The 13,779-nt window shown below is 54.4% G+C and overlaps 1 protein-coding gene across 2 annotated transcripts; it reads left to right on the top strand.

The window, feature by feature from the left end:
• The first annotated feature begins 543 nt into the window (after positions 1–543).
• On the top strand, positions 544–4,939 carry LOC106893495 (myosin light chain kinase, smooth muscle-like). Of its 2 annotated transcripts, XM_014951518.1 has the most exons (10): positions 544–711; positions 1,051–1,209; positions 1,914–2,004; positions 2,128–2,331; positions 2,777–2,994; positions 3,409–3,532; positions 3,611–3,763; positions 3,928–4,048; positions 4,127–4,217; positions 4,608–4,939. In XM_014951518.1, the coding sequence occupies exons 2-10, from the start codon at positions 1,194–1,196 to the stop codon at positions 4,775–4,777; spliced, it is 1,188 nt and encodes a 395-aa protein (XP_014807004.1). In that variant the 5' UTR covers positions 544–711; positions 1,051–1,193; the 3' UTR covers positions 4,778–4,939. The 2 variants fall into 2 exon arrangements, with proteins under 2 accessions (XP_014807004.1, XP_014807005.1); XM_014951519.1 differs by lacking the exon at positions 544–711 and having other exon boundaries at positions 941–1,209.
• The last annotated feature ends 8,840 nt before the right edge of the window (positions 4,940–13,779 follow it).

The following is a 13,779-nucleotide window of genomic DNA, read 5'->3' on the forward strand; positions in this document are numbered from 1 at the left end:
TGCAGCACCCCCATTCCCCTTCATCCCAGCCCCCTTGAACCCAGAGCCGAGCTGAGTCGAGGAAGCCCGAAGCCTGGGATGGGTTCCAGGGAGAGCAATGGCTCCGGCGGGATATCGGCTGCAGGTGGAGCTGGGGACTGGGATCAGGTGTGGGCACTCAGCCCCTCTGCAGGAACCCACCCAGGGGTGGGGAAGGAGGTGGAGGTGTTTGGGGGTTGGGCTGCAGTGATTTAGCTCCCAAGAGGCCCCAAGGTCTGGATACGTGCCCGGAAGGCTGAACTCTGCCATGTAATGAGGTGCGTCAGGTCTCTGCAGGTTTCTCCCCCTTGGGATTTCTGGGGGTGGGATCCCTCCTGGTGTCACGGAACCACGGTGCTGGGTGGGGTGTTGGGGGGTTTGGCACCGTGGTGCTGGGCACGGTTTGGGGAGGGCTCAGCCATGGGGCTGGTGGTTGTTTATCCCCCAAGTCCGGAAACTTCCCGCTGGGAAGGAAAGGGAGGGGAGAGCCAGGGCTGTTCCCAGCACCGCAGCGGGAGGGATGCTCCCGGCTGTGCCCGGAGACAGCCCGGGCCATCCCTGTGCTCCCAGTGGTCCTTGACCCCCACCATCACCCTGTCCTCCCCCATCCAGCTCCCTGATGGCTCCACAGTGACCGGGAAGGACCAGGGACCTGCTGGTGGCCCAGGACGCGACGTGACCAGACGGTGACAGGTCAGTGCTGCAGCTCTTGGCTTGGGGTTTGGGTGCTGCCACCCAGCACCTTTGGGTGTCATCACCCTGTCCTCCTGGGCGGCGTGGGGAGGGGATGTACGTGAGGAAACAAGTTCTTAGACCGAGAGAAGTGGCTTTTCCTGGGGATTTCCTGCCTGATGCAAGACGGGGCACGAGAAAAACATCAGCCTTGAGCCTGGGGCGCTATGGAAAGAGGTTGTCCTCACCTGAGGAGGGTCCTTGCTTTAGAACTGGGTTTGGCCCCTTGCTGGGTCTCTTTGGGTCCATCGGGGTGTCAGCTCTTGGGCAGGGGGAGAGACGCTGGTGGTTCCTGTGCAGGGAGAAGGTGTGAAGCTCAGGGGAGCAGCCAGAGGGGACACACGGGCAGCGCCTGCCCCAGCCCCCCCTGTCCCAGCGCGGGGGACGCATCCAGCGCCCATCCTGACTGCGCCGGCACCCGGCCAGGAGCTGGTGGCACCACCATGTCCCAGGCAGAAGGTATGGCTGAGCCCTCAGTCTCTCCTGGGGGAGGCGCAGGCTTTGCATGGGGACCCCAGAGCTGGTGTCACACTGCCCCCCTCCCCCCCACATCCTCACCAGTCTCCATCCCATCCTGTTTAATGGCCTCATTTTGCTTGGATTTTTAATCCTAAAAGCATCTTTCCCCCCAAACCCTGATTTGCAGGGAGCTGGCCTGCTCCAGGAGCTCTGGTGGTGGCAACCCCTGTCCCCATGTCCCCTCCCAAGTCCCATCTGCACCATAGTGGGGGGTCGTTGGACCTGGATGGAGCTGGGGGGGTTGCAGAAGGTATGGCTGAGCCCTCAGTCTCTCCTGGGGGAGGCGCAGGCTTTGCATGGGGACCCCAGAGCTGGTGTCACACTGCCCCCCTCCCCCCCACATCCTCACCAGTCTCCATCCCATCCTGTTTAATGGCCTCATTTTGCTTGGATTTTTAATCCTAAAAGCATCTTTCCCCCCAAACCCTGATTTGCAGGGAGCTGGCCTGCTCCAGGAGCTCTGGTGGTGGCAACCCCTGTCCCCATGTCCCCTCCCAAGTCCCATCTGCACCATAGTGGGGGGTCGTTGGACCTGGATGGAGCTGGGGGGGGTTGGGGAGGGCCCAGTGATAAGCACTGGAGGGGAAGCACAGGTCCCCAAAGCAGGGACCCATGCATGGACCATCCCGCTCCATCCCTCCCAGGAGGTGAGGAGACCTTTGAATACTGCGATGTGGTCGTCAACAGCCAGGAGAAGGTTTCGGACGCGTACACGCAGCTGGAGAAGTTGGGAGAGTGAGTGGGGGGTCCCACGTCCCCATCGTTTGGGGATGGTCCATGGCTGTCCACGCGCAGCCACGGGTGGGATGCAGGGGGGTGGTGGTGGCTCTTCCATCCCTCACCCTCTCTCCGTCCCAGGGGAAAATTCGGGACGGTGTACCGGCTGCAGGAAAAAGCCACGGGCAAAATCCGGGCTGGGAAATACTTCCGGACACGGACGGCTAAAGAGAAGCAGGTGGCTCGGGCTGAGGTGGAGCTGATGAACCTCCTGCATCACCCGCGCCTCGTGCAGTGCCTCGCCGCCTTCCAGGGCCCCACCGAGCTGGTGATGGTGATGGAGTAGTGAGTCGGGGGGGACAGAGTCCAGTTTGGGGGTGGTGGGGACAGTGTTGGACTCTGTCAGGGACAGCATTGAAGGTGGGGAGGGGTGTCTGCACTGTGGGATGCTGGCATGGGGTGTAGGATGGATGGAGAGCCTGCAGAACCTGGAGGTATGGGTGCTGGGATGCTCTCAGAGTGTTGGGTTCCCTGGTGGGGCTCCTCCTGTGGGCTGGTAGACCTCAAAAGGGTCCCCAACCCTTGTCCTCCTCCAGTGTGGCAGGTGGGGAGGGCTTCCTGCACCATGGGGTGCTGGCATAGGGTGTAGGGTGGATAGAGAACCTGAAGAGCCTGGAGATACAGGTGGTGAGATGCTCACAGAGTGCTGAGTCTAGGTTCCCTGGTGGGGCTTCTCCTCCTTGGGGTTGGTAGACCCCAGCAGGGTCCCCAGCACCTTGTCCTCCCCCAGTGTGGCAGGTGGGGAGCTCTTTGAGCGCATTGTGGATGATGACTTTGAGCACACGGAGCCCAGCAGCACCCAGTACATGCGGCAGATCCTGGAGGGGCTGCAGTTCATGCATGGCCAGGCTGTTGTCCACCTTGACCTCAAACCCGAGAACATTGTCTGTGTCAGCCCCAGCAGCCACTGGCTCAAGATCATCGATTTTGGCTTGGCACGGAAGCTGGGTGAGCGAGGAGGGGGGTCCTGGGGTACCAGGGCAGGGATTGTCACCGTCACAGGGACACGATCTGGCTGGGCATGTCAGTGATGAGCTTGGCATCCTCCTGCCCATGCTGTTGGGACGGGCAGCCCTGTGGCACCAGATCAAGGCCCTTCTTGGTGACTGGAAGATGCTCTGGGGAAACCTGCATGTCCCCAGCCCTGTATCTGAGGTGGGAACCCCCAAGACCTCCACCCTGAGCGTGCCTGGCACCCCAACATACTCTAGGAGATCACCAAGAGCTCTGATGAGTCCTGGAGGGGGGCAGCTCCACTTGGATGCATGGGTTCACTCATCCAGCATGAATTGGAGTGCTGCTGGGATAACCCAGGGAGATCCCAGTTGGACACTTGCCCCATGGTTTCCATCTTCTCCACAGCTCCAGACACCCCTGTGAAGGTGTTGCATGGCACCCCTGAGTTCATGGCTCCAGAAGTGGTTGCCTTTGAGCCCGTGGACTTCTCTACAGACATGTGGAGCGTTGGTGTCATCTGCTACATCCTGTGAGTGGCCTCCTGGGGACAGCAGGTTGGGCTGGAGGGGGCTGAGCTGTCACTCATGTCCTTGTGTCACCTCTCCAGGCTGAGCGGGGAGTCACCCTTCCAGGGCGACAGCGACATGGAGACACTGAGTAACATCACAGCTGCCCGGTGGGAATTCGAGGAGGAGACCTTCTCAGAGATCTCCCAGCAAGCCAAGGACTTCATCAGCCAACTGCTGCAGAAGGACCCCCGGTAGGACCCTGGGGGGTGGCTGTGGGGTGCCGAGCTGGGGTTTGGGGTGCCAATGAGGTGGGCAATGAATGGGGTTGGCAGAGGGGATGCTCCATGGGGCTGTGCTAGCAGATGAGGGTCTGATGGTGGAGTAGCACCCCCATGACCACCCCGTCTGCCCCCAGGCGCCGTCTCTCCAGCGCGGGGTCTCTGCTGCACCCCTGGCTGCAGCAGCCCCAGCCCAGCAGCACCAAGGCCCTGTCGAAGGAGAAGATCAAGCAGTTCCTGACTCGTCGCAAGTGGCAGGTACCTGGGGGAGGATGATGAGGACGTGGGGATGGGGATGGCTCCGGTGGGGCTCAGCGCTCCTTCTCTTCTCTCCAGAAAACAGGCAAAGCTCTGCTGGCCCTCAACAGGTTGACCCTGCTGTCCCAGAGCCCGGAGAGGAAAGCGTCAGAGGCTCAGGATGAGGAAGGTGATGGCCCCTGAAGTTTCATCCCCCAACACACCCCATCAACCCATTCTCTCTGCTCTGCCATCCCCAACTCGTGCTCCTGGGCAGCTTCCCACACCTTGGCTCCAACCTGTCCTGGTGCCACTAAACACCCAGGCATGTCCCCATTGCTCCAGCTTCAGTGCCCCAAGGTCCTCTCCATCCCCAGCCCCGAGAGGAAATCTTTGATGCAGCCTTGGAATGGGCATATCCTGCTCTGTGGGGCCGAGAGCTGTGTGTGACCCACATCTCGGGGATCCAGAGCTGATCCCCCAGGACCTGGCCCACTGGAACCACACATGTTCCTCCAGCAGAGGAGGGAGGTGGAACTCCACCAGCTCCTCAGCCTTCCCTCTGTCCCTCTGCCCACAGACCTGGGCTGCAGCCCGGAGGAGGACCAAGCCTCGGGGTCTCTGCTCCAACGAGGACCCAGCTTCTCAGAGCCACTGACAAGCCCAGAGGAGGAGGAAGGTGGGAACACAACAGCCACAGGGGAGGCAGAGAGCAGTGTCAGCGTGCCAATGCCACCCCAGACCACCTAGAGCTGCTGAAGAGGGAGGAGCAGGGAGAGATGGTGATGAAACCTCCTCCAGCAGCTCACGTGGTGGCAGGGTAGACCCAAACCCCAGGGCTCCTCTCCTGTCAGTGGGCTCTGGTGTCCCACGGTGTCCCATGTCCCAGCAGGAACCAGTGCTCCTGTCTACATCGTCACCTGGTGTAGAGCAATAAAGTGCTGAGAATCTCTGCACTCCCTGTGCCACTCCTTTTTTCCCCCAAAACTTGCTGGGAGGGGTGGGAAAGAGCTGCCCAAGCTGTGTCCAGCCTTTTGTAGCTGGCACCAGGCTCGGCCATCACCCTTGTCATCTCCACCTGGGACTGAGTGGCAGCTCTAGCAGCAGCCCTGGTGACCCTTGTTTTGAAGTTTCTTCCCTCATCATCAAAGAGGGGGGGCTTGTGTCATGTTCTGACCCCACAAGCAGGGTCAGCCTCACAAGGGTGAGCCCTGGGGCCTCTGATCGCTCCCTTTCTGGGCCAACTCTGGTGCCAGTGGGGCTAGAATGAGCCCAGAAACTGCAGCGTGACCTCTAACCTCCTCCTAAGGAGACAGCTTGGGCAGAAATGGGGGTTTGGGAGCCCTTCTCCTTCAACAAGAAGTGCATATACTGGTTCCTGGGGTTGTTCTTCCCCAGTATGTGCTGGGAGATGCCCAGCTGGGAAACAGCTTGGCAGAAATGGACCTGGGGGTCCATCAGGTTGACCATGCTCCAGCGATGTGCTCTTGCTGCAAAGAAGGTGAATGGTGTCTTGGGCTGCATTAGACAATGTATGACCAGCAGGTGGAGAGAGATGATCCTTCCCTTCACTCAGTCCTCCAGGTGTGGCCTCACCAGCGCTGTGTCATGTTCTGGGCTCCCCAGTACAAGAGAGATGTGGAGAAACTGGAGAGAATTCAGCACAGGATGGTGAAGGGTCTGGAGCATGTTACCTATAAGGGAAAGCTGAGGGAGCTGGGACTGTTTAGCCTGAAGAAGAAAAGGTTTGGGGGGGATCTCATCAATGTATGAGGCCTGTGTGACCCTCATGAAGTTCAAACAGGCCAAATGCAATGTCCTGCTCCTGGGTTGATGCTGAATGGATCATCCATTCTCCCCACAAATCCAGGCTGGGGGGAGAAGGGACTGAGAGCAGCCCTGAGGAGAAGGCCTTGGGGGTGTTGGTGGGTGAGAAGCTCCACACGCCCCTCAACGTGCGCTGGAGCCCAGAAACCCCCCGCACCCTGGGCTGCATCCCCAGCCCCGTGGGCAGCAGGGCCGGGGGGGATTCTGCCCCTCTGCTCCGCTCTGGGGAGACCCCCCCAGTGCTGCCTCCAGCTCTGGGGCCACCACCAGCAGAAGGACATGGAGCTGTTGGAGCGGGGCCAGAGGAGGCCCCGGAGATGCTGGGAGGGCTGGAGCCCCTCTGCTGGGAGGGGGGGCTGAGAGAGTTGGGGGGTTCAGCCTGGAGAAGAGAAGGCTCTGGGGAGACCTTGGAGCCCCTTCCAGTCCCTCAAGGGGCTCCAGGAGAGATGGGGAGGGACTCTGGATGAGGGAGGGGAGCCCTAGGAGGAGGGGGAAGGGTTTGACCCTGCAAGAGGGGAGATGGAGCTGAGCTGTGGGGAAGAACTTGTTTGGTGTGAGGGTGGTGAGAGCCTGGCCCAGGTTGGCCAGAGAAGCTGTGGCTGCCCCATCCCTGGAGGGGTTCAAGGGCAGGTTGGAGGGGGCTTGGAGCAACCTGGGCTGGTGGGAGGTGTCCCTGCCCAGGGCAGGGGATGGCACTGGGGGGGCTTTAGGGTCCCTTCCAACCCAAACCATTCTGTGATTCTATGAAACGCCTGAAGGTTGCAGAAAGGATGGAAACAGGCTCTTCTCAGTGGTGCTCAGTGGCAGGACCAGAGGCCATGGCCACTGACTGAAACACAGGAGGATCCAACTGAACCTCTGGAAAAACTCTTTGCTGGTGATTGCCCAGTGAGGTTGCATGATCTCCATTCTTGGGTATAACAAGAAACTGTCTAGGGGTAGTCCTGGGCAACCTGTGCTGGAGCAGGGACACGGACCAGGTAGTCTCCAGAGGTTCCTTCCAACCTCAACCATCCTGTGATTCTGTCAGAACCTACCTCCTGTTGAAGCTGGGCTGGGGGCTGCTCTCCCAGCACATGCTGGAGCTGAAGGGCTGGTGAAGGTGCCCTGGTCGGGTCAGCGTGGTCCGGCTCTGTGCCTCGGTGTGTCTGTGCTATTTGACACAGGACTGAGGCACAGCTTCAGCCCTTCTTCCTCTTCTTCCTCCTCCCCTGCTGGGTGAGGCCACCAGGGGGTAGGAGGAAAGTGTTGTTTTTATTAAACAGAACTGAATCCGCCCACTCTCGCAGCCACCGCGGGGCCAGACGGCTGAGAGCTCTGGCTGGGATCACCCATGGGACGTGTGGGACACCAGCCATCGGAGCTGCTGCTGGAGTAGTGGTGACAAACCCCCTTTTGGATAGCTTGCTGAACCCTCTCAGAAGCTGATGGCCACCACGGCAGGAGGTTTCCGTATCAGGATCTGGCATCCTGCTGCCTCTGGAGACGGAGAAAGCAGCCAGAGCGCCTGCGGTCCCTTGGCTGGGGGACTTCATGGCTCTTATCTGCTCTTCCCCGGGGCTAACGAGGGGGGATGCTGTCACCTTCCTGTCCCGTTCTTGTGGCATCCCCTCTCCAGCTGACAAGGGTTTATCAGCACTGAGGCCTGACTTGAATTCTTGTGGCAAAATCCTGTTCCTGTTAATGACGTCCATGGCTGGTGGCTGCTTCTGGGTCCATCTCACCACGGGAAGCAGGAGCCTGCTGCGGTGTGGCAGAGGGGTGACATGCTCTGCCCAGGGCTCGGTGGTCTCTTCTTGTGCTGGAAACAGTAGATGCAACTTAAGAAGGAGCTTAATTTGGAAGCTGGTGCCCAGACAACCCTTTGAGAGACCCCTCCAACAATGGTGAGGCCACCTTGATGCTTTCATTGCTTGGGATGCTGTAGATCATTCCTCACAGGGTTTGACCATGGCTCTTTAACGGTCTGGTGAGACATCTCCTGAGAGAGCTCACACTCTTCCTGTTCCTCCCATGTTTTCAGCGGGAGAAGTGGGTTCACTGCTCTGAGTTGGAGGAGAAGCTCCTTAGAAACAAATAAACAAACACAAGTATTCCATACTCATTCCTTGGCATTTGCTTTCCCTTCCAGAGTAACAGAGGGACGCTGAAGATCTCCTCTGCTGCTCTTCTCTGGGTGTTCACACACATCGTATCCTAATTTCTATCCGTTATTTATTCCGTGTTTTCCTCGTTACACAGGCTCTGAACTCCCAGGCGTCCCCTGGGAACCCAGCCGAATGCCTTCAAGCTGCAGATGATAAGCAAACACCAAGTTACGTATAATCAATCCCTTGATGAGCTATTTACCATGTGACATTACCAAAATATTTCTGGTCGGGAACTATGTTTATCTTCCTCTGTTTTCCAAACTACTCCCAGCCCTGAAAATCCATGTCCCAGGACTCCAGACATGAGCTTTCTCTCTATGATCCCGTGGTTTACTCCGTGAAAATTGATTTACCTCCAGAAGGAGATGATTTACCTCCAGAAGGCCCACGTTTCTTCTCCTTCCACTGCTTCCCATGGCTTAACGCATTGAAATGTGCACTTGAGAAAGCGATGGGCTAAATGGAGAGTGGAGTTAAACCTGGAACTCATTACAGCCACCGAGAAATTCAGCGGCACCGAAAATAGAAATCCAATCTCAGCACCTCGGAGACAAAGGAATTAAGATCTTCATCCTTCCATCAAGAAGGACTCTTGGGTTGACCTTCACTTCAGCCGCACGACTTCAGAGAAGGTCTTCCAAGCAGAAATCCTCCATTGAGGCGGAGAGGGAGAGCGATGCCCTTGGGGAACCTTGACAAATGGTTCCCTCCTTGTCTCAGGTGCCCCCGTGTCCAGCTCCACGGAGGTACCTGAGGTGGGGTCCAAATACCCCCCAGCTCCTGGATATTAACCCTTCAGTGACAAGTTATCTTGATAATCTTGGGTTTATTTTGGGCTGGACAATCTAGGTCTAGAAATGCTTTTTGGGGTGAGGATATATTACCTGGGGAGCTCTAGCAACAAGAAATAGTATTTTTTTTGTGGACCTGCAAGTTCAAGTGAAAAGAAACCAGGAGAGCACAATGTCCTGCTTGAGTGTTTTCCAGTGTGTTTAAATCAATTAAGAAAACAAACCTAAGTCTGAAGTCAACCTTAATGTAAAAAAAAGAAAACAAAAAAACCCATATATGTATAAATTAGCTCTGAGCACATACTGAAGACGACGATTTGAACACGTCATTTCTAGAATGCTTTTTAAAGGATGATTATAGCAGGGAGTGAACAGCCACCACGTAATTTGAATTGTCAGATAAAAGCCCTCACGTATCGTGGGTCAAGCACCAGAAAAGTGGTGCTTCTCAAGCACCAGAGAAGACAACGAGAGTACAAGGACTTGGTAGCGACAGATGAAAGGCAGCTAAATGAAGACGGAAGCTGTAGGTGATGAAGGACCATCAGTAACACCCGAGTTGTGATGCACCCAGCTCTCAGCAAAGCTCCCTGAGGAAAGTGGAGTGTCCTCACCTCCCAAAGGGGATGGCCGGGTCCTGGCCAGGCTCGGGGAGGAGGTCAGGAGGCTCCTTGTCGTCACTGGAGCTCAAGAACCATCACCCCAAGGTGAAGCGCCCAGGAGAGGCTATGCAGGGCTGGCCCAAGAGAAGAGCAGGGTCCAACCAAGATGCTCTGGTTGGTCTACCACCTCTAGAGGCATCTCAGTCTGTGGGGTTGAGATGAGGGGTGAGCGGGATGCTCCCCCAAACTCATCCTCCTGGTACTGCTGGTGCAAGGACCACCCTGTCCACCCTGCACCAAGGACCTCCAGCACTGAAAACCAGGAGGTCCAACAGAAACCCCAGGGCTGAGGTCCCTCTTTGCAGCTCAGTGCCACGTCTGTGGGGATCAGCCCAACCCCAAATCTCTTGTGAAACATCTTCCCGTGCACAAAGGGCCACAAACCCTGTCCTTCCTGGTGCACGGCCCCCATTTCATGCCCAGCTTTAATGGCCTTTATCCCGCCATTGCAGCCCTTGCCATGGCCAGGAGATGGTACCATTGGCCTCGTCCCTGCTTCTCCTGGGCATGGAGAGCCCCAGCTGTCCCTTGTCAACCCCATCCTGCCCAGCTCTGCCTGCTGCTCTGATCACACTTGCCCTTGACATGGGACATCCCACCCCCAGTCAGGAAGGACCTGGTGGGACCATTGAGATCTGTCCTGTCTCAGAAGGCAGTGTGGGACCTGTCCTGCCACCACTGGCTCAGACCTCACTGGTTCTCCTGGGTTGGGATCTCCACTCCTGCCCTTCACTCCCTGGCTGGGATCCCAACCCTGGAGCTTCCTATTAGGGAAGGTCCTTGCACCATTTTCTGGCTGTGGTCAGGAAGGTGTTGCCAACAGGAGCGTGGGTGCTGTGACAGCTCCCACCCCAGCATGTGGGCAGGATGCTCGTGGTGGGGTCCAGACCTTGGGGTCCCCACAGACCCCCTGCCCCATAGCACAGCCTGTCTCCAGCATTGACAGCTTTGGGTGAAAGCCCTGGTCCTCACACATGGTCCTGGTGACATCTGCCCTCCTGGACCCACCTTTGGGACAGTGTTGGGGTGGCCATCCCCGTCCCTGCAGAGGGTCACAAAACCAGGAATGGGGAATTAAATGCCAAATATTTAATGAACTGCTGAAATATTTAATGAAACGAAGAGATTTCAGCTGCTAAAACTGAGCTTTGGAAAATCAGACCAAACCCAAATGTGGGTGACCCCGATTTCGGTGCCGCTGAGCTGCCGGCGGCTCCTCTCCCAGCTCCCAAAAGCCCTGGAGATGATGGGGAGGACACACTCCTGCTGCGTCCCCCGGCTGGGATTTGGGGTTTGTGGAGGGCGGGAGAGGGTGGTGGAACAGGTCCGGCGCGTTCCCCCGGTCCCTGCGGTGCCGAGCGCCCTGCCCCGGCACCACGGCAGGTCCTGCCGAACAGGAGGTGCCACCAGGAGCTGGACGGACGCGGTAACACCAGCTTCTGGCCCCGGGGCCGTGCCGGGGGGTGCTGGATCACGGCGGATCCTGGGGGTCCCATCTGGATCCATCCTCCACCCATCCCTCAGCAGGTCTCTCCTTGAACCCTAAATCTTGGCAAACCTCACCAAATCTCATCAAATCTCACCAGATCTCAGTAAATCTCTCCAAATTTCAGCAAATCTCATCAAATCTCACCAGATCTCAGTAAATATCTCCAAATGTCACCAGATCTCAGTAAATCTCTCCAAATCTCATAAATCTCACCAGATCTCAGTAAATCTCTCCAAATGTCACCAGATCTCAGTAAATATCTCCAAATCTCACCAGTTCTCAGTAAATCTCATCAAATCTCGCCAAATTTTGGCAGATCTCACCTAATCTCACCAGATTTCAGCAAATACCTCCAAATCTCATCAAATCTCACTGGGTCTCAGTAAATCTCTTCAAGTGTCACCAGATCTCACTAAATCTCATCAAATCTCGCCAAATATCATCAAATCTCATCATCAAATCTCGCCAAATCTTGGCAGATCTCATCAAATCTCACCAGATCTCAGTAAATCTCATCGAATCTCGCCAAATCTCATAAAATCTCATCAAATCTTGTCAAGTCTCATCAAATCTCGCCAAATCTCACCAAATCTCATCAAATCCAGGTAAATATAGTCAAATCTCACCAGATCTCAGCAGACTGAAGCACTTCCCATCCTGGCAGTGGTTCAGAGCTCCGGTCACCGGTGCCGGCGCGGCAGGACCGTGGGGTGGGTGTGTGGGTCCTTGCCCCAGGCGGGCAGGGAGGTGGCAGGAGCTGCGTGTCCGTGGGGTGGAAGTGGCTGCCGTGTCCCCAGCCACGCGGGGGGGACGCTCGGTGAAGGTGGGGGGTGCTGAGGTCCCCTGGGAGACCCGGTGGTCTTTATCCTGGCCCGGCCACGAAGCAGGAGCCTCCTGGGCCATCGGGGTCTGTCCCTCCCCGTTGTGGCGCTGGGTGCGTGTCCCCACCCAAGGACCCCCCCCGACCCCGTGTCACACACTCCGGAGGTCCCCTGCCCAGGGGTGTGATGAGTTTGCTCAGCCTCAGCTCTGCCTTTGGTGGCGGCCGAGGTGGGGAGAGGGAGGGAGAGGGGAGGGAGCCCAACACCCCCCGGCTGTCCCCCCTCGCTCCCATCTGCCCCCCGAAAGAATGAAATGGAGCAGCAGAATAAAATGGATAGGTAAAGTAAAGTAAAGAAGCGGTAAAAGAAAATAAATAAGATTTAAAAACTGAAGGGAAAATAAAATGATAAAATTAAAATTAAAATACAACACAATAATATATAAGTAAATAATAGATAAGATAAAAAAGTAAAATAAATAAAGAAAATAAAATACAATAAAATGCAAGTAAATAATAGGCAAGATTAAAAGAGAGTAAAATAAAGTAAGGAAATAAAAGAAAAATAGTAAAATGAAAATTGTAGTTAAAAGAAGACAGAACTAAGTAAATAATAAACGAAACTAAAAATTAAAACTAATAAAATGTAAAAAACCCCCTCCAAATAAAAGAAAAATGCAAGTTTTAAGTAATGAATTGGATAAAATGAGAGCAAATGAAAATAAAGTAAGGTGAGGTAAGATAAAATAAAATGAAATGAAAAAGATTAAAAAAATGAAATGGAATAAAATGAAATAAAATTTTAAAAATGAAAAAATAAAATAAAATAAAATGAAAAAATAAAATAAAATAAAATAATCTCAGCAGACTGAAGCACTTCCCATCCTGGCAGTGGTTCAGAGCTCCGGTCACCGGTGCCGGTGCGGCAGGACCGTGGGGTGGGTGTGTGGGTCCTTGCCCCAGGCGGGCAGGGAGGTGGCAGGAGCTGCGTGTCCGTGGGGTGGAAGTGGCTGCCGTGTCCCCAGCCACGCGGGGGGGACGCTCTGTGAAGGTGGGGGGTGCTGGGGAGACCCGGTGGTCTTTATCCTGGCCCGGCCACGAAGCAGGAGCCTCCTGGGCCATCGGGGTCTGTCCCTCCCCGTTGTGGCGCTGGGTGCGTGTCCCCACCCAAGGATCCCCCCCCGACCCCGTGTCACACACTCCGGAGGTCCCCTGCCCAGGGGTGTGATGAGTTTGCTCAGCCTCAGCTCTGCCTTTGGTGGCGGCCGAGGTGGGGAGAGGGAGGGAGAGGGGAGGGAGCCCAACACCCCCCGGCTGTCCCCCCTCGCTCCCATCTGCCCCCCGAAAGAATGAAATGGAGCAGCAGAATAAAATGGATAGGTAAAGTAAAGTAAAGAAGCGGTAAAAGAAAATAAATAAGATTTAAAAACTGAAGGGAAAATAAAATGATAAAATTAAAATTAAAATACAACACAATAATATATAAGTAAATAATAGATAAGATAAAAAAGTAAAATAAATAAAGAAAATAAAATACAATAAAATGCAAGTAAATAATAGGCAAGATTAAAAGAGAGTAAAATAAAGTAAGGAAATAAAAGAAAAATAGTAAAATGAAAATTGTAGTTAAAAGAAGACAGAACTAAGTAAATAATAAACGAAACTAAAAATTAAAACTAATAAAATGTAAAAAACCCCCTCCAAATAAAAGAAAAATGCAAGTTTTAAGTAATGAATTGGATAAAATGAGAGCAAATGAAAATAAAGTAAGGTGAGGTAAGATAAAATAAAATGAAATGAAAAAGATTAAAAAAATGAAATGGAATAAAATGAAATAAAATTTTAAAAATGAAAAAATAAAATAAAATAAAATGAAAAAATAAAATAAAATAAAATGAAAAAATAAAATAAAATAAAATAATAAAATAAAATAAAAATATTTAAAAATATTTAAAAATATTTAAAAATAAAATAAGGTCAAATAAAATAAAAGAAAATGAAAAACATTAAAAA

This window comes from Calidris pugnax, unplaced genomic scaffold (assembly GCF_001431845.1).
Source record: "Calidris pugnax isolate Ruff unplaced genomic scaffold, ASM143184v1 scaffold191, whole genome shotgun sequence".
Lineage (NCBI taxonomy): Eukaryota > Metazoa > Chordata > Aves > Charadriiformes > Scolopacidae > Calidris > Calidris pugnax.